This window comes from Danio aesculapii, chromosome 14 (genome assembly GCF_903798145.1).
Source record: "Danio aesculapii chromosome 14, fDanAes4.1, whole genome shotgun sequence".
NCBI classification, from domain to species: domain Eukaryota; kingdom Metazoa; phylum Chordata; class Actinopteri; order Cypriniformes; family Danionidae; genus Danio; species Danio aesculapii.
The window spans coordinates 22370128-22390051 of NC_079448.1; the positions used below are offsets into that span (position 1 = coordinate 22370128).

Consider the following 19924-nt stretch of genomic DNA (forward strand, 5'->3'; position numbering starts at 1 on the left):
ACATCTAGGGCCTCTGTCATGTTTATGTGTGAAAGAGAACTGTTACACACATATTGTTTGCTATATAAAATGCAAAAACTTTGAAGCTCAATATCTCAAAACCATTTAGAATGCAGATAGAACCTTATAATTCCAAGATGATAATAGATTTATGCAAAATCCTCTAAAGGCTGTGTGGAATCTTCAAAAATGTGCATTTTATCAGGCTCCTGGTTCTTTAAAATGAAATAACTTAACATAAACATAGGAGTCTGAGAAAAATGCTAATTAACAACACTTTTTGCATATAAAATTTTCTTATATGCAGTTGAAGTCAGAATTATTAGCCCCCCTGAATTATAAGCCCCTCTGTTGATTTTTTTTCCTCAATTTCTGTTTAATGGAGAGAAGATTTTTTTTCAAAACATTTCTAAACACAACAGTTTTAATAACTCATTTCTAATAACTGATTTATTTCATCTTTGCCATGATGACAGTAAATAATATTTTATTAGATATTTTTCAAGATACTTCTATCCAGCTTAAATTGACGTTTAAAGGCTTAACTAGGTTAATTAGTCAAGTTAGGTTAATTAGACAGGTTATTGTATAACAGTGGTTTGTTCTGTAGACTATCAAAAAACAATATTGCTTAAATGCCTAATAATTTTGACCTAAAAATGTTTTTTAAAAAATTAAAAACTGCTCCTAGCCAAAATAAAACAAATAACACTTTCTCCAGAAGAAAAATATTATCAGACATACTGTGGAAATTTATTTGCTCTGTTAAACATAATTTGGGAATTATTTAAAGAAAAAAAATCAAAGGGAGGCTAATAATTCTGACTTCAACTGTATATATAATAATAATATGTATTTATTTTTTTCATGGCTGTAGTCACTATGGTTACACCTTTTACAGTATGGCTGTATATTAAAAAAGACAGTAGGATTGCTTTTGCTTGATGGCATGGGAATTTTAATAAATTAAATAACTCTGCTTCTCATTCTAACTAACGATTCTCAACCACTCAATAACCATTAATAGCAACAATAGTGATCACACACTTTCTGATAAAAACAATTGCACCAATCATCATGATATCAAAGTTTACATTTCTCATAAGGCAACTTTTGGGTGCTCAAGGTCAGCTTCTCATGATTGTTATGGCTTTAATCTTCCATTCTGCTTGTTTTGGGATCTCTCTTCCTGGCTTCCCTATGCTCTTTTTGGATTTGTGCATTGGACACCGGCCATTGCTTTTTCATTTGGCACATCTCCATTTTGGCCGATCTGTGCTATCCTGCATAGACACGCACCCAAAATTGACTTGTTTCTGGGAGATCTTGTGACGGGGAGATCTTAACTTCTCACATCTCATCTGCCCACTCATCCATATCTAGATATGAGTATATTCATGCATACCGTCACCGTCAGCTCTGTGTGCCTTTTTCTTGTCATCCATCATCCGCCTTTCCTTGTTTATTCCTCAATCCACTGTCAGCCGCTTATACGGACTCGGTCTGTCTTTCAGCCTTTCTCATTTCGCTTTTCAAATCTGCGTGTTTACTCCCAGAGCCACTCTTCCACATCTTAAACGCTATTTGAGTGCTTCGAAGCAGTTCCCCACATCAATACCAGACTTTTTTTTCCCTCTTCGTTTTCCTTTAAGAAACAGACTAATACATCTTATCTGTTGCTGATGCACAGACGCTCTCTGAACAGCTATTTCAGAGTAAAAACACGCTCCTGACCCAGTAATTTCCACCGCGTTATTCCTGCGGATCCTCCGATAATTCAAAGGAATAGGTTCTGCTCTCTTGCTGAAAAGATTCGGCAGTCGTGCAGAACGATGTGACTGACACCTCCTCCGGTCTCTACAGTCGAGCCAAAAAAAGAAATTCGCAGAAATTTGTGACACTTCCAGTGATCTTTGTATCTGCCAATTAAAAAGTTCTTTTTTTTCCTGTAAGAAGAAGACAGGAAGACATCATGCTAAATTTGTCCTGAAAAAAAAAAAAAAAAAAAAAAAAAAACGAGACTGAAGTGATTCACTGTGATTAAAGCTGGCAATACCAACTAGATCACTCGTTTTCTTCACACTTTTCTTTGTTCCGTATGTGCGAGTGTCGCTTTAAAACATGGATTTGAAAGAGACGAGGCTGCATCCAATTTTCACATTTGAATTTATTCATGCCAAACATCTTGTTCTTTCATACACAGATTTAACATTTATCCTCCTCAGGTTTCAGATGGAAAACTTCAAATTAACCATGTTTAGTAATTAAAATTGTCAGTTGCTACATTTTACAGAGAATTTGACTCATACTGTGTATACGTATACTGTGAATATTACTCTTCTGTTACATTTGTATAAAGCCAAGCTGAAAATAACTAATTATATATTCATTTATTTAGTCAAGTAGTCAAATACTCTATAGAATAAACAGTATCCTATTTGATTGATTGCTTGATGTCCGTTAGTTAGTTAGTTAGTTAGTTAGTTAGTTAGTTAGTTAGTTAGTTAGTTAGTTATTTAGTTAGTTATTTAGTTAGTTAGTTAGTTAGTTAGCTACAGTAATTGGTTGGTTGGTTGGTTGGTTGGTTGGTTGGTTGGTTGGTTGGTTGGTTGGTTTGATCTGGTTTGGTTGGTTGGTTAGTTACAGTAGTTGGTTACAGTTGTTGGTTGGTTGATTTGGTTTGGTTTGGTTGGTTGGTTAGTTACAGTGGTTGGTTGGTTGGTTGGTTGGTTAGTCAGTCAATCAGTCAGTCAGTCAGTCAGTCAGTCAGTCAGTCAGTTAGTTAGTTAGTTAGTTCATCAGCTTTGAATGTTATAACTCGATTAAATGGGCGTTATCGGTGGTTATCAGCTGATAGATATGGGCCAGTAGGGGCCTTCTGCACCTACTGGTAGGCTCAGACGGCTGTTATCATCCATCCACATGGTTAATCAGCTATACTTATAGAGAAGACTGCAGATCCAGATCTGTTTTTACATTACTGTGATGGTTGGGCTTGGAGTTGGGGGAGGTGTAGATGCTAATAAAATACACTTAGTAGGAAATTTCATAAATAATATTTTTTCCGACCGCAGCTACATGTGATCTATAGTTGATTAACCATGTGGATGGATGATAACAGCCTTCTGAGCCTACCAGTAGTTAGTTAGGTACAGTAATTGGTTGGTTGGTTGGTTGGTTGGTTGGTTGGTTGGTTGGTTGGTTTGATCTGGTTTGGTTGGTTGGTTAGTTACAGTAGTTGGTTACAGTTGTTGGTTGGTTGATTTGGTTTGGTTTGGTTGGTTGGTTAGTTACAGTGGTTGGTTGGTTGGTTGGTTGGTTGCTTGGTTGGTTGGTTGGTTAGTCAGTCAATCAGTCAGTCAGTCAGTCAGTCAGTTAGTTAGTTAGTTAGTTCATCAGCTTTGAATGTTATAACTCGATTAAATGGGCGTTATCGTGGTTATCAGCTGATAGATATGGGCCAGTAGGGGCCTTCTGCACCTACTGGTAGGCTCAGAAGGCCCCTAAGTTAGTTAGAAGAAGTTAGTTAGTTAGTTAGTTACATCTACTCACACATACAGTATTGTATGTATACATACATACATACATACATACAAAGATAATTACAGGTTATAATGAGTATGTTTTTTTATTGTTCGTAAATATATCTGCTAGATCTCTTATATGTTCTGTGATTGCTGATGGGATGTCATTTCACCCATATTTTGACATTTTATTTAGACATTTTATCTATACTTTTTCTTGAAAAAACTGTCTGCATGATAATACTCATACAGTAGATCTACAAAGATATACAAAGTAGTAAAAAAAACTGTTTGATATTTCAAATATTCCAGACTTTTCTTTTGGCTTTGTGGCATTGCAATATTTGACTTCACAATAATCTTAACCCGAGAAGCCTTTTTGATTCACGATGGGATATTGCCTGTCGCGTGGAAATCATTTGAAAACCCATTCAATCTCATTGTATCCCCAAGTACTGAGAGCTTCCCTGCTGAAACGTGGAAATAAGATCTCAGCTGGACGGTCCCTTTTTCCCGCCATTTCCCTGCAAATCATGGAGTGATATGAAGTACACTGGTGACTCTCTCTGCTTCTCTGTGGGCCTCTAAATATACGCATTACATGATTATAAAAGCAATTTGCCCTCCCCAAAAGCTCTCAACGACACTTTTAATGTCCAAGCTCTTGCTCACGCCCATTAAATTTGCTGTAACGTTTTCCAAATTGCTCTGTTTTTGAGGAATTTAGGTAAGAGGGAGTGTAACATTCAGCTGCTCTTGAACAAAAATAAGAGACTTTTTTCCTGGCATAAACAATTTAGCAGCGGGAACGAGTCCTCCTTCATATCACTGACATTTTCTGTCAGGCCAGAGGCAATAAGAGTGAGGTTTGCATTCAGAGCGCACCGCAAAGCACCTTTTAGTGTCACGACTGGAACCGAAATGGGGTTCACCACAGGTAACGGAGAAATGAACTGGCGTGTCAGAGGAATGGGCTCTCTCCGCCACACTCGTAATATTGGAGCAAAGCAGGACAATGGCAGAGCAACATCTGATTAGAGCAGCTGAGCTCCAACATTCGGTTTCTATGGGAACAGGATATTATGTGCTGGCCCTGAGCAAACAGGAAGTTTATGTCTGTGAGCTGTGTTTACAATGGCCTGACCGACTCCACTGCTCAGGGTGGCATCTTCAGGGATGTTGGGCATGAAAGCATGGAAACATGTTCTACTGGGTAACACTTTACTTGAAGAGGTGTTCATAAGACTGTCATGAAATGTTTATAATCATGTGTATGAGATTGTATGCTTATGACACCTAGTATTAAGTGTCATTTGCTCAGTTGTGTCATTTTAATGCAAAGTTGACATTGTTTGTTATGACAACTTGACATTACAGAGACAACATAACTTAAAATTTGTCAAATAAACATGACAATGATGATTGTAATGAGGCATTATAATTGTGCTATGAATATTTTGCTGATCACATTTTGAGTGGAACAACATATATTTGTCATTAAAATGTCTCATTAAAAGTGTCATCAATTTTTTTTTTAACTGTGTCATTAATATTCAATGACATTTTAATGACTAATGATTTAATTTTAGCTTGTAATACTGTAGCTTAGGTAAAAAAACAATAATATATAAATGTATAATGTACATTATGTACATTATGTGTGTGTGTATATATATATATATATATATATATATATATATATATATATATATATATATATATATATATATATATATATATATATATACAATTTTAGTAATATAATAATATAGTGTAATATATAAATGACGCTGTTATAAAATTCATGACATTTACAATGACTATCATGTTTATGACAGATTTACAGGGGCGGATTTTACCAATAAGCAAAGTAAGCGGCCACTTAGGGCCCCCAAATAAATACCTTGAAGTATAAATGATGCCTATAAATTATAAGTAACATTGTTTTCTATCATATTGTGCACACATTTTTATTTCAATGTAATTATTACATTTGCACAAATGTGTCTCCCACCTATAATCACGGACCAGGCCAGCAGTCAAATCAGTGAAGATTTAGTTTTAAAAATGAAATAGTTCATTTATTATGTTTAGTTGTGAATTCATTTTAAGAAAAAAATAATAATTTCAAAAGTTTTACAAGGTCCTTTACATGTTATTATTATTATTTTGCATTACGATAAAATGTAGGGCGATGCTGTGGCGCAGTGGGTAGCACTTTCGCCTCACAGCAAGGTTGCTGGTTTGAGCCTTGGCTGTGTCAGTTGGCATTTCTGTGTGGAGTTTGCGTGTTCTGCCAGTGTTCTTTTGGGTTTCCTCCGGGTGCTCAGGTTTCCTCCACAAGTCCAAAGACATACAGTACAGGTGAATTGGGTAAGCTAAATTGTCCGTTGCGTATGTGAGTGAATGAGAATGTATGGGTGTTTCCCAGTGATGGATTGCAGTTGGAAGGGCATCCGCTACGTAGAACATATGCTGGATAAGTTGGAGGTTCATTCCGCTGTGGTGACCCCTGATTAATAAAGGGATTAAGCCGAAAAGCAAATGAATAAATGAATAAAATGTAGAAAAGGAAATCAAATGACATAAGAAAAAAAAAACTGCAAAAATAAAAATAAAAAATAAAAGGTGCATTTTAGAACTTTTGGGTCCCATGGCTGGGTTTTCTTAGGGCCCAAAAATCCCTAAATCCACCCCTGCAGATTTATGACAAGTTTTGTTGGCTTAGTAATGTCAAGTTGTAATGACAAAGACAGAAACAGGTTGTGATGTATTTGTTTATGTCAAGTTGAGTCAAATGTCATAACTGAGCAAATGACATTTAATGACAGTTGTTATAAGCAAGCATAAAATCTCATTCACAATCATGACTTCAAGTGGCATCGAGTAAAGTGTTACCTCAATTTGTGTTATAACTATTAAAGTTCATTTCCTTTTTATATTCCTTTTAAGGGTTTGTTTCAACATAGGCTAATTCTGAAAAAGTAGCCTATATATGTTTCTGGAGATTTATGTAGCCAGAGCTACGTATGGCTGCATTTCATCTTTAAAATGAATGATACGGGGCGATATGATGCCGTTCCTTCTCACGCTTATCAACTGACCGCTTATCTCCATGAGGACGACTTTTCCACTGTTACCAGTTCGTCCAGTAGCTCAACACGTATGTCGGCAGACTTGAAACGCAGAGGGAAGTTGACCGCAACAATGTGGTTTGAGTTCGGTAAAGAACAGTTCCAGAAAGCAGGTAAGACAAAAGCTAAAAAACAAAATAAACAATTTAATAACAGGGTGAGAATGTGGTAAAATCTGAAAGCATGGTACAAATCAGGCTGCCGCAGGGGCTTTTCTTTTTCTGGATTGCTTTTTAAAGCTCTGCAGTTGGGTTTAGGAAAAGTGTGGATCAATCTGTGCTTTTTAAAACACCATTGGTTGGGTTTAGGGAAGGGGGAAGGTGTGGGGATCAGTCAATTGGTCAGTAAGTCAGTCAGTCGACAATGGCCTCTGGTGGACATATAAGAGAACAGCAGGCATGAATGGCACTCGCGAGAGAAATTTGAGATTTCTGTACACAGCTGCCTCTAGTGCATTCGCAAATACAAAAACTGAAAAAAAAAAAAAAAAAACTCGGACGTATTTACCAAACTCCATGAATGTATATAAGGGTAATCAGAATGAGCCTGGGTTGCTTAGTTCACTCCGAGAAATTCCAGTTCTGTCCAGCTGGTCAACCAATCACAACAGAGAGCGCCACCTGACCAAATAGAGAAACCCGATCCTAGTATGAACCATTTCAGACACTGAGAAAAGAGGTGATGCTTCAGTGTGTATTGTGAGAGATGTATTGATCTGTCTGGGTTAACTGTCTCAGTGACGCTGCAGTCAGAATTAAGCAGCACGTTGTGGTTTGGCGCTCACGTGTGAATGAGTTTCCCCCCTCAGGCTGCTGACCTTTACAGTGTGAGTTCACCTCATGCAATGCCTGTAGTGAGGTGATGTCACTATACAGACTGACAGTGAGAGGGGAATAATATCACTCTCGGTCTCCTGAAGACCTAAGTGATAGTCCTGAAATATACTCATAATAGAGGTCATAATTTACTCATAATACAGTTCATAATTCAATGAAAGAACACGTTAAAATGTTTTGATTTAGTTGTATTTGTAATTGTTTAATAAAAAACGAAATTTGCTCTTTTTGTGGCAATTTTCAGTGTCAACGTGATTCTTCACAAAGCATTATAATAGTGTGTGCTGCTCAGAATACATTTATTGTAATAACTGACAAGAGATTTGCAGTGCTCAGCATAACTGAGTACACCCCATTTTAAAAATGAATATTTCTATCAATTTCTCAGTGAATATGGGTAATATATATAGGTACATTTAAACAAAACAGATTTATTAAACAGATATATTTAGTAAATAGTATTTTAGTCACTGATATCTTTAGGAATAAAAAATATATACAATTAAATTTGTGCAAAATATTGCAAAAAAATTACAAATTACAACATTTCAACTAAATTGTATATATTTTTTTGTTTCTATTGATTTTTGCTATTTTTTTAATGTTATTTTATATTTTAGGCTACTTTTTGAACCATTATTGTAAGTTATTTTGTTAGATAAGCTCTAGATTTTGCGTCAATTCTGACTTAACTAATGAATATGCACAAATTTAATATTGTAAAGCATCCTATAGAAAATATCATTTTAAATGAGAGATTTGTGAGAGGTGTACTCATAAATGCTGAGCACTGTACTTATAAACTTCTATGTATCATTTATAACTGTATCAAGCATTTAACAGCCCCATAAGATAGGCAGAGAGTAATTGATGTCAGACTATTAAAAAATAGTGCACACTCAATGTAATGATGTATAAAAAAAAAATAGTCCAAACAAATAAGATTGATGTATTCTGATATAAAACCATCCATTAGATTACATACATTTAACATAATTAAAATAATAAACTTAATGTGATTGACATTTGTTAGTTAAACATAAAATGGGTGACGCAGTGGGTATCGCTGTTGGCTCACAGCAAGAAGGTTGCTGGTTTGAGCCTTGCGCTGGGTCAGTTGGCATCATTCACTTTCTTTTTGGCTTTTTTAATCAGGGGTTGCCACAGCCGAATTAACCGCTAACTTATCCAGCATATGTTTTATGCAGCAGGTGCCCTTCTAGCTGCAACCCAACACCCAGTGTACGTGTATATATAATATTTAAATAAAAATATTAAATAAATATTTAGAATTTTACTCATAAAAAAATCTTGCGAAAATGTATTTCAAATTATTAAGAAAAAACTGATTTCAGTATTTGTTTCCTCAGTTTAGTGGCACAGACATCTAAAGATTTGTATGTCACATGAATAAAATGATTAAATGTAAAATATACAGTATATAATTATTTATTAATTCTCTCTCTTTCTTTTTGTGTGTACATGCATGCTTTCGTGCATGTGTGTGTGTTTAGCGGCCAGATTGTGGTGTTTCTGCCCAAAGTCTAAGAGGCAGAATCTTAAATACTGTAGATGTTTTTTTCAAATGATTGTCTGGATATGAATATGTAAACCTCTCTATTCAACAGAGAATCACAAAGAGTGCTATAGAATCACAAAGAGTGCTTAAAGCTTTCCCTGTCGGTTCTGTATTCATATTTTTTCATTACTGGGAGAAAAAAGAAGAACTTGAGAAGATGAACTAGTTAATTCTAGGGGACATCTATGATTTACTGTGCAATGAATTAGCAATTATAATCATCCTTTTGGTCTCTTATGTTGTGCCAATTGCAGGCTATTAGTCAACAGGGGCCTCGCTAGCCCTTAATTAGTATTCTCATCTTCTGTCTGTTAAGTGTCGGTGAATCATTGTGGTTAGATGCTTTACTCGCTGACATTTCCATGCCTTATGATGCTCAGATGCAAGCCGGTGATTATCCAATTCCCAGCCCGTGTTTGAGAAGCGCTGGTGTGAAAAGCGAGGGCCTCCATTATCCAAGACCGTCCTCTTCTGAGACACTCGATTATGATGTCATCTCACAACTAATCAATCTTCAAAGGTGTCTGGAGGGATGTGCGTTTGCGGATTCCAACTCTGGCAAGAAGCGTTTAGCTCGTTTCCAAAATCTAGAGATCGGCCTGTACTTGGAGAGCTGTTCTCAAAAAAGAAGACAGGTAGAAATGTGATGATCACTTCTGAGGGAGCTCATTTTGGACACATTCACACTTCGCCTGTTCTGTATCAGACTGAACCGGAGCATTCCCATTTTGGTAGAGGATAAATATTGTATTTTTTGGCATTGGGGCTGCTTTGGACACTTTAGTTTAGCACTTTAGCACTTATGCTGCCCTCCCTTTAACATATAAAACATAAACGTCTCTTTTTATTTTCTCCCGTCTAAATCGATATATAAATATACTCTATAGTCATTTATTAATGTTATGCATTCCTTTATTTTGGCTCATTTATGTCTGTGTGTCATTATTTAATAAGTAGATTGATAAATGATGTTGACAAATCATTTAATTGACAAATGATAGTTTATTTATTTATTTATTTTTGTATTTATTTATTTATTTATTTAAATTAATCCATCCTATCATTCATTAATCCAATCATTAAATTATTTTCTTTTCTTTTTTGAAATCTTTAGTTTATTTATTTATTTATTTAAATTCATTCATCCGTTTATTCATTAACGCAATCATTCAATCATTTTCAGTTTTTGGACACTTTAGTTTAGCACTTTAGCACTTATGCTGCCCTCCCATAAATATATATAACATAAAAGTCTCTCTTCATTTCCTCCCATCTAAATCGATATATACTGTGTATACAACACAAACACAAAATAATTAGCCAGTGTCAGGATGTGGATGCACTGGGGTGCTGTTTTTTTAACATTTCAGTATTTGAGACTTGATTATATCAAAAAGAACACGAGTAATCTTGACAAACTATACATCAGTCTAAAGCTACAACCCCTTAAGCAGCCATTGTAGCTAGTTATTTTTTTCAGTGGGAAGCTTATAAAGACTGTATTTGCTAAGTTTGTGTAAGTTGTACAGAAAACCCTGATTAATATGTATTAATATGTAATAGTAAGACACACACCCATTCATTGCTGTACATCACTGTTTATTTTGAAAGGTAAGAGTCCCATAGATTGATAGATGATGTTGACAAATCATTTTCACACTCTCGGGACTTAGTATGGGAATGAATATTTATATGGCAATGTTGATACAGTATTTGTATATACACAGTATTTACACAGATATGCCGTCTGAGAATATAACATGCTGCTGCTGCAAACATAATATATGTAACCCATGTAGCAGATCTAATGCAGGTGGAACTGGGGTGGAGGAGGGTCTCCGAAAATGTGCTGCAGTTTAACAGAGTAAAACAATGTGGAGCATTTAAACTGATGAGCAAGCTCATTGGCTGCCGAGGTGGCAGCAACCAATCTCCTGCGCCATGTAGTTAATGACGCATTAGCAGATTAGGTGACCTATCAGCCTGCGCATTTTTAATAGTTTAAAGTGATATATTTGGTACAAAAACCTTCATATGGTATTTAAACTGCCAGTACTTTTTCAATTATATTGCAGAATAATTTCTCTATATATTATTTATTATAAATTTATATTATTTCAAACTACTAAAATGTCAATAAAAGTCACTTTGTTAAACTGTAGAATTTTCTAAGTAGAAAAGTAGTTGAATTTTCAGCATCAAAAGTTGAAAGGGCAGAGATACACATCTTATAATGCAATGCACAACCATAAACGGAAAATACTTCACAAAATACAGAAACTGTTAATTAACAGATTTTTTTTTTTACAGTTTACAAAGTTGTTTGCACATTTGATGCTTTGGATCTCAGATTTTGACACAATTGTTTTTTTTTATTGACATACTGTATATATTTTCAGCGATTCAATATAAAATAACTTTTTATACAGTTATGTTTTTCTCCGCATTATTACTCAAGAAAAATGAACATTGTGCATATTTTGGTGTTGTTGGTTTTGCAGATACAGTTCATGCCTTTATTTATTTTTTAAATGGATGATTTCAGATTTCTAGCTTTTGTGCAGGACATATTGCATTTTAGCAGTTATTGCATCTTTCCAATGTCAGTTTGTGTTGAAGTCAGTTGTCTTTGTACTGAAGTCACATGATCACTTTCTAGTTTCAAGTCAGTTGTCTCTGTAAGCACCAAGCAAAGCGGTGTACTGGGCTTTTCTGAAAATGTAGAAAACATTTAATTGCGTCTTCCCACAAAAGTGAATAATTTACAATTTTTCTCTTTTTTTTTGGTTACTTTCGCTAGAGCATTCTGTATCTCTCTCTTTTAGTCACACATTGGTAGTATTAATTTTAATGAGAGATTTCTTCTCCATTTCTCCACAGGTCAGCCTGCCCAATGACTCCAACTGTGTGGAGGAAATTCTGCGGGTGAGTTTGATTCTCTCTCTTTCTCTTCTTGTTTTTTTTTTTTTCCTAGCACACTAATTACATCTGGTCGCCTGCACAGCAGCGTTTTACACACAATGCCACTTCACTGTCATGAGAATAAGGCTGTGCTTGTAAAGAGAAGCCCATTATGACTGATGGGCCCATTGTTCTACAATGTACCTTTTAGAATTCACTCTTACATGGTGAGGGCAGTAAAAAGAAACCTGTCACTTGTAGTATTGTTTTAAATGGAATGCTTGCAATGTTTTATTTTTAGATGCTCGTTATGAGTCTTGGCTCTCAGAATCTTAATGTTTAATATTCTACCTAGATTAAATTAATTTATATATTTGTATTTTTTTTCTAAGGAAAAATGTTAAAATTAGTTTGTGATATCTTTATGGGGTCTAAATCTCTTGTTTATAAAAATTGTTTAAAGGGTCACGGCACACCAAAACACATTTTGACAGTCATATATATGTCCCACGTGACTAAAAACACTATTAGAACAATTGGAAATTGGTTGTTTTTGCGTTATTTCGAGCAAACTTGTTCTTCCGGTTTGAAAATAAATTTTTAAGTTACGTCACAGCAATGAGATTCTTGTGCAAATTCCAGTGTTGAGACTGGATGTCTATACCGGCCAGTACAATGTGACGTCTTTGAGTTTTAAAAGTAACTTATCCAGCACTGCTCCTCACATTGGTCAGAGTTTCACTGTTTATTTTTCAGAATCCCGCTCAGCTTAATGCGTCCTTATTTTAATTCATGGCAATAAGTAATAAGACATTATGAACGAAAAGCCGTACTTTAGTTTTGCATGGTGACACCCACAGACATCATCACCAAGTATAAATCCGAGGTAAGACTCTCTCATACATAGCCATTGGCTAGAATTATGCATTATAGGCTTTACATCATTGAGAGATATAACAGATAAACCAAAACTGCTGTACAGTCAATTTTCTTAACGGATAAACAGCTCTTGTTAATAATTTAGCATCCTTTCACTTCTGTATTTGACATGAAATGCACATTTACCGGTAAGAATGACATCCCACCCTACTCATATTGCTTTCTTTATACAGCCGTATGCTCATTACATATCCATAATACACTGTGATAAAGCCTAGTTCGAATCATATTGCATTTTCACTTCCGTCGATCCGCTCCAGTTTTTGTTTCAAACAAGCCGAGACCACCTCATTCAGGTGATCTCGGACCGATTGTTTTGGCACGGATCCAAGCTCAATTGCAGGATTTACATATGCCAAATGAACTGCACTAACTGAGGAAATGTGCCAGGTTCTGAAACAAAAGTCTAAAAAGAGTGAAAGTGAAAGCACCCTTAATCACATTAAAATCGGTTTATTGGTGTCCATGTAAACATACTCAATGTTTTTTTTCTATTGTTGAACAGAACATTTGATATTTTAAAAAATGTTGGGGAATAAAGCAGCCATTGACATCCATAGTATAGAACACAAAATTTTATGGATGCCAATGGTTGTTGTTTTGTCCTCCAGCATTCTTCAGCAAACAGTAGAAATGAACTCAAACAGGTTTGAAATAAGCGTGAGTACATTATAACAAAATGTTTAATTTTGGGTAAACTATCCCTTTAAATCCTCATCAAATTTCATCAGTCAAAACATTTCTATCAGCATTAGAAATTCTTATTCTGCTTAAATGATATGAGATATCATATGAGATTTATATATGAGACTTATATGAGATTTCCTGAAAAAACTAATGTTTTATTACTCCTGTAACTCTCACTTGTGCACTTTTTGCACAATAGCGCCCTCTGTGTTGAGTATGAATGAATTAATGATAAAATACTGCATTTTAGCATGCATTTTGTACATTTGATTTCCAAACTGCTTTGATACATGCATGAGCCAGTATAAAAATAGTCCTGTTTATTTGTTTAGAGTAAATCAAAAACACTTTTTAGCACCACTCGCAGGGTGTTTTAATTTGAAAATGCTGCACAACTTGCAAGAAGCAGCATAGTATGCAAAAATAACATGTATTTCTATGAGCCTGGGTTGTATTTGTGTGATGTTAAGACATGCCGCCAGAGATATCCGTCTAAGTGAGGTGCAGTCGACTGACTCTGTTAGCACATCCTGTATTCTGTCAGAGCACATGTTGCCAGGGCAACCCAGAGTACATGTGTCTGCTGAAGTGCATGGTGGGATTGCTCAGAGGAGCTGCTGTAGTCGCTCACACTCGAGCTGCTCTCATGTCGACTCAGACGTGACTCATGAATGAGGACGTGTTTCGCTTCATCTCTAAGGACTCGATACGCATTCCATATCCATGACGTGGGGATTTCCATTTAAAAGTCCTGCTGATGTCATAATGAATAATTGCTAGTTAATAGAGAGGAACAAAAAATATCAATTAATATTGTGAAAGAGCTTCATCAGTAACAATCTCATTTGAATATTAGTAATTTTTCATGATGAAAACTTATGTAACTTTTGTAATGTATTTTAACTTGTGTAAAATTTATTACAAAGATGGTTCCACTGCATTTAACAGTACAGATATGAAGCTGTCTGTAAGAGGAAACAAGCATTTAGAAAAGTCATTGACTTCTTTCTGACTTTCTGATTTTACTGTAAAACCTGACAAGTGCATTTACAGTTGAACTCAGAATTGTTTTAACACATTTCTAGACATATTAGTTTTAATAATTAATTTCTAATAATTGATTTATTTTATCTTTGCCATGATGAAGGTACATAATATTTTGCTAGATTTTTTACAAGATATTAGTATTCAGCTTCAAGTGCATTTTAAAGGCTTTACTAGGTTAATTAGGTTAATTAGGCAATTTAGGGTAATTAGGCAATTCATTGTATAACAGTGGTGTGTTTTGTATATATACAGTTGAAGTCAGAATTATATATATATATATATATATATATATATATATATATATATATATATATATATATATATATATATATATAAATTGATTGATTGATTGATTGATTGATTGCTTAATGCTAGTAATTTTGACCTTACACAAATAAGACTTTAAGTGACATAAGAAAGAATATTACAGGAAATACTATAGTGAAAAATTCCTTGCTCTGTTTCACAGGAGGGCTACTAATTTTGTCTTTAACTAAACTTAAAATTCCAACACGATCTCATGGCAATTCGAAACCTTTTGTTTTAAGGCCCTACCATACACCAGGTGCAATAAGTTTTTTTTTCAGTTTATTCATGACAATTTGCATTTTGATTATAATGTTATTGTCATTCGCAGTATTATTTATTATATGCATTTTTATATTTGTTTTAATAAAAACAAGTTTAGATTTGTCCACCTGTCAGGTTTTGGAGACGTATGCATCACTATATGAGACATAAGAATATGACATGTGTTTGAATATAACTGGCCACATTTCGCTATTATTGTTAGTTTTGAAACAAATCTTTGTGCTTAACAAATGAAATTAAATATGTAGGCTAATGGATGTCTTCAGTGGAGTGCGTACAACACAATTTTCTTATCCATGAACGTAAAGGAGTAAAGTAAAGAGTAAAAGTAAAGTAAAGAGAAGGTAAAGAGACCGAATGGAGGAGGCTTATTGTTTATCCTCGCGCAGATGGTCTGTTTAACTGTTTTCTTGCTAGTTAAGCATTTAGTTTTTCCACTCACAAAGTCCGCCTTGTAAATAGCAAATGTGCAATGGCATGATGCAACTGACTCTTAAAGGAAATGGGAGTTGAGACTGTGATTGGTTTAATCCATGCCTTAAGAGAATCATTAAGAGAACAAGTACAACCCTGTTAGAACATGTGCCCGGGTGCAGAGCGTATTTTCCTGTCCTTAAAAAAGCAAAAGTGGATTTAGACATGCGCTTAATGTGTTTGCTCCATGCGCTTTAGACTTTCTCTAATTCGGATAAAATTCGTACGATCTTTTTTGTACAATTTAGTTGGGTGTCGGGTGGCATGCCTCCTTAATAAAATCGTACATTTTTGTACCGAACTCGAATTCATACAAATTAGCCACTAAACTGACAAAACATAAAATAGGTATGTTTCCTTGTGAGGCTGAGAATTCAATGCCGATTTTAGACTGAAATTAACAGTATAGTAGATTCAATAAAACTTCAGCATTCCTTGTTTTGCACATGGTGATTACTGGGCTAAATATCAATTAATAAGAATTACCAGATGGATGGATGGATGATGGATGGATAGGGAGAAAATAAGAAAGAAAGAAAGAAAGAAAGAAAGAAAGAAAGCAGGAAAGAAAGAAAGAAAGAAAGAAAGAAAGAAAGAAAGAAAGAAAGAAAGAAAGAAAGAAAGAAAGAAAGAAAGAAAGAAAGAATTAACAACGAAGAATTGACATAATTTTTTATAGAATTTGTAAGATATGTTATTTGACCTTTTATAAAATAAAACAAATATAAAAGTGATAGTTTACCTCAAACTAAAAATTCTGTTATCATTTGAAGAGCATCAGAAGCAAAATCCTCTACGTGCCATCTAAAATTTCCATCAAAAATGAACATTTTTCTCAGCCTCCTTGGTTTATGTTGAGATATTTTACTTTAAAGATGATAAAAAGGACATATTATGTGCATTAAAAGTAATAATACTGAACCTACACACAGGAGCCTGTTACAAATCCTAATTTTAGAAGACAATTTCAGACAGCATTTAGAGGTTTTTTGCATCTGAACACTGTAAAAAATGGCTGTGATTTCAACGGTAAAAAACTGTAAAAATGCTACAGTAAAAATCCGTAACCTGGTTAACAGTATGTTTCCTTTATATATACGGCGAATAACCATAAATTGACTTTCCCAGAATTCCCTGCATGGCACATCACTTTTTATGCTTTTTGTTGACATTACTATGGATCATATTAGTTGTTTCCCCATCAGTTAGATTAACCTAATGTTGATAAACAATGTTTATTTCATGACTTTATTTTATGCGTGTTACCATACTGGTGTTTAGTAGCTGTGTGAATGGCACTGAGCACCTTCTATATATTAATAATCTTTTCTGCTTGTGGGAACAGTTATTTGTGATGAGCATTGGTTCATTATGTAACTTACTTATCACCACCTGCGTATGGCTGTGTTAACATGTGTAACTGTGTAACAAAAGATGTGTAGATGTTGTTAATTCAAAATACAGACATATTACCTCTATAAATTAATGAAATTTGGTATTTTGCCGTTAAAATGAGAAATTACTTTTACGGTTTGTATCGTGTTTTTAACAGTAAAGTACTGGCAACCAGAGCTGCCATTTTTTACCGTAAATTTTATGGATTTATTTTTTACAGTGAACCCTTCATTTACTCAATCTTTAGCTGTTTTAGCCCTGTTTGGCTTTCATTCTTCTGTTGAACACAAGAGAAGATATTTTAAAGAAATCTTGAAACCTGTAACCATTGACTTCCATAGTATTTGCTTTTAATGGGATTCAGTCTTTTTTTCTCAAAATATATATTTTTTTGTGTTCAACTTAAGAAAGAAACTCATAAAGGTTTGGTACCATTTGAGGATGAGTAAAAAGTGAGTACAGTTTCATTTTAGGCTAAACTATCCCAGTAATATTTTACTCAAATACATATACTGTAGTAAATCCCAGCCTGATCTCTCGAGAAAACGTAAGTATTTTATGTTTTGTGAGTTTAGTGGCTAATTCATATGAGTTCAGTCATTAAATTGTATGATTTTAAAAAGTAGGCATGGCACCCAACCACACCCCTAAACGTCATTGTGTGATGAGCGAATTGTACTAAATTATCCGAATGAGATCATATGAATTTATTCAAATTAGCCACTAAATCAAAAAGTTACGAATCACCGTGAGATTGTGTTGTGAATTTTAGTCTCTTAATTTTGTTCCTTAGATAAGTGTGAACAAAAGAACAGAACAGAAGAATCAAGACATTATTTAGCCAAAATGTTACCTCTTTCAGATATCGTACTTGTAATGCACTCTTTTCATGTGCCTGAGCTGCTTATAATTCTTAAACTGTATTAAATGGATTTAGAAAGCAGAGATACATGTGCACAACCTTGATAACTTTATAACCAGAAATAAGTGAATAAAAGGGGAAGATCTTCTGATTTATTAGCTGCTTTTATATACACGTTTCCTTGAAATTGTGTTTCATGCAAGAAAATCTAAGATTTTTTTATTCACTCGAGAAAGCAGATGAGAGAAATCTAAATATTGTTTCTAAATAGCTCTTATAAAAGAAGCGAGCATGGGTCAGGACATTGAGTTTTGTCAATTAATGAGGTTGAGTAGTGTATCTTTTCAGATTTGTGTTTTAGCTTTAATATTTTTTTGGCAGCAGCGCTTTAAAGCTGATGAATTGCGAGAGGAAGGCGGGATGTTAGCATGCTGAGACTGTCAGCTCGGTAAACTCTCTGAGAGAAGTCACATCTCGAAATTCATCTCCTTTCAAGCTTCACCCATGCAGCCATCAAAGCAGCACCTTTTTAACAAATCCGATGCGTTCAACGATAAATTTCAAAAAGTGTTTTTTATGAGATAACCTGCCGTGAGCAATGTTTCTGTTATTATGCGCAAAAAAAACAAAAAAAAACAAGAGATACTTTTGTACAATAAAAGGAAGTAAGTTTTTAGCGTTTTGCTGAATGTGTCAGGCAGAATAGTTTATTTATGCACATGTGTGGGTTTTTATTTTTGCATTATTCATGTGGTCATTGCATCTTGTCTGTTTTTGGGACAGTGCTGTGTTCTCCTGAGACCTCTGCAAGAGTCAATTATGAAATCTGTCATTTTTCATATATAGTTGAAGTCAGAATTATTAGCCCCCTTTGTTGATTTCTGTTTAACAGAGATTTTTCAACAAATTTCTGAACATAATAGAGTTAATATCTCTAATAACTGATTCCTTTTATCTTTGCCATGATGACAGTAAATAATATTTTACTAGATAATTTTCATGACACTTCTATACATTTATGTGACATTTAAAGGCTTAACTAGGTTAATTAGGTTAGCTAGGCAGGTTAGGGTAATAAGGCAAGCTGTTGTATAACGATAGTTTTTTCTATAGACAAAAAACATGGGTTAATAATTATTGGGCTAATAATTTTGACATTATAATGGTTTTAAAAAAAATTAAAAACTGTGAAAATGTCCTTGCTCTGTTAAACATAATTTGGGAAATATTTAAAAAAAGGCTTTTAATTTTGACTTCAACTGTGCAAGAAAACAACAGCCAGATCCTTTCCTCAATAAGCTGCATAATTACACATACCATTTATGTAATCGGTGTGGTGTGTTACACACTAGCTTTAAATAACTAGTAAATATAAGTAATATGCTTTAAATCCAACGCTTCAAAGTCATGATTGTTTTCATGATGTGTGACAGTGGTTTGTGTTTAACCCAGAATCTGTGAAGAGGATCCACTCTATCTTCACTTCTATTAGATTAAAATGCACTCCTGTTCAAATATTTCTTTGGTCTGTAAGATTTTGTAGTATTTTCAGTCATATATGTAGGGTGCTATTAGTACATTCTAAACAATAATATCTTAATCTAAATCTAATGGAATCTTAACAACAATATATGGGTATAATGTACATACAAACCTTCACTTTACTAAAATTAGCCTTTTATGGGTTTGTTAATTGTTGTTTAATGAAAATTAAATATTGCTAAACTGCCCATACTACATTTGACTAGTAGTGAAAAAAGTGAGAATATTATGATTGTCTATTTTTTTAATTCTTTTGTTTATTCATGTAATGCAATTCCTCCGCAAGTTGTTATTCATTCATTTATTCATTCATTCATTCATTCTTTCATTCATTTACATATAATGTTTTTTCTTATGGGCACAGTTAAGTAATTGAAGCTATGTAAACATATTTATATTATTTATATTTATAT

The 19924-nt window shown here is 34.2% G+C and overlaps 1 protein-coding gene across 1 annotated transcript in view; it reads left to right on the top strand.

Moving 5' to 3' along the window:
- Positions 1-19924, top strand: part of aff2 (AF4/FMR2 family, member 2) — a 410790-nt gene that overhangs the window by 232602 nt on the left and 158264 nt on the right. Inside the window, exon 4 of the mRNA XM_056471754.1 lies at positions 11954-11998. Coding sequence (XP_056327729.1) covers positions 11954-11998 — 45 coding nt within the window. The remainder of the gene's footprint in view (positions 1-11953; positions 11999-19924) is intronic.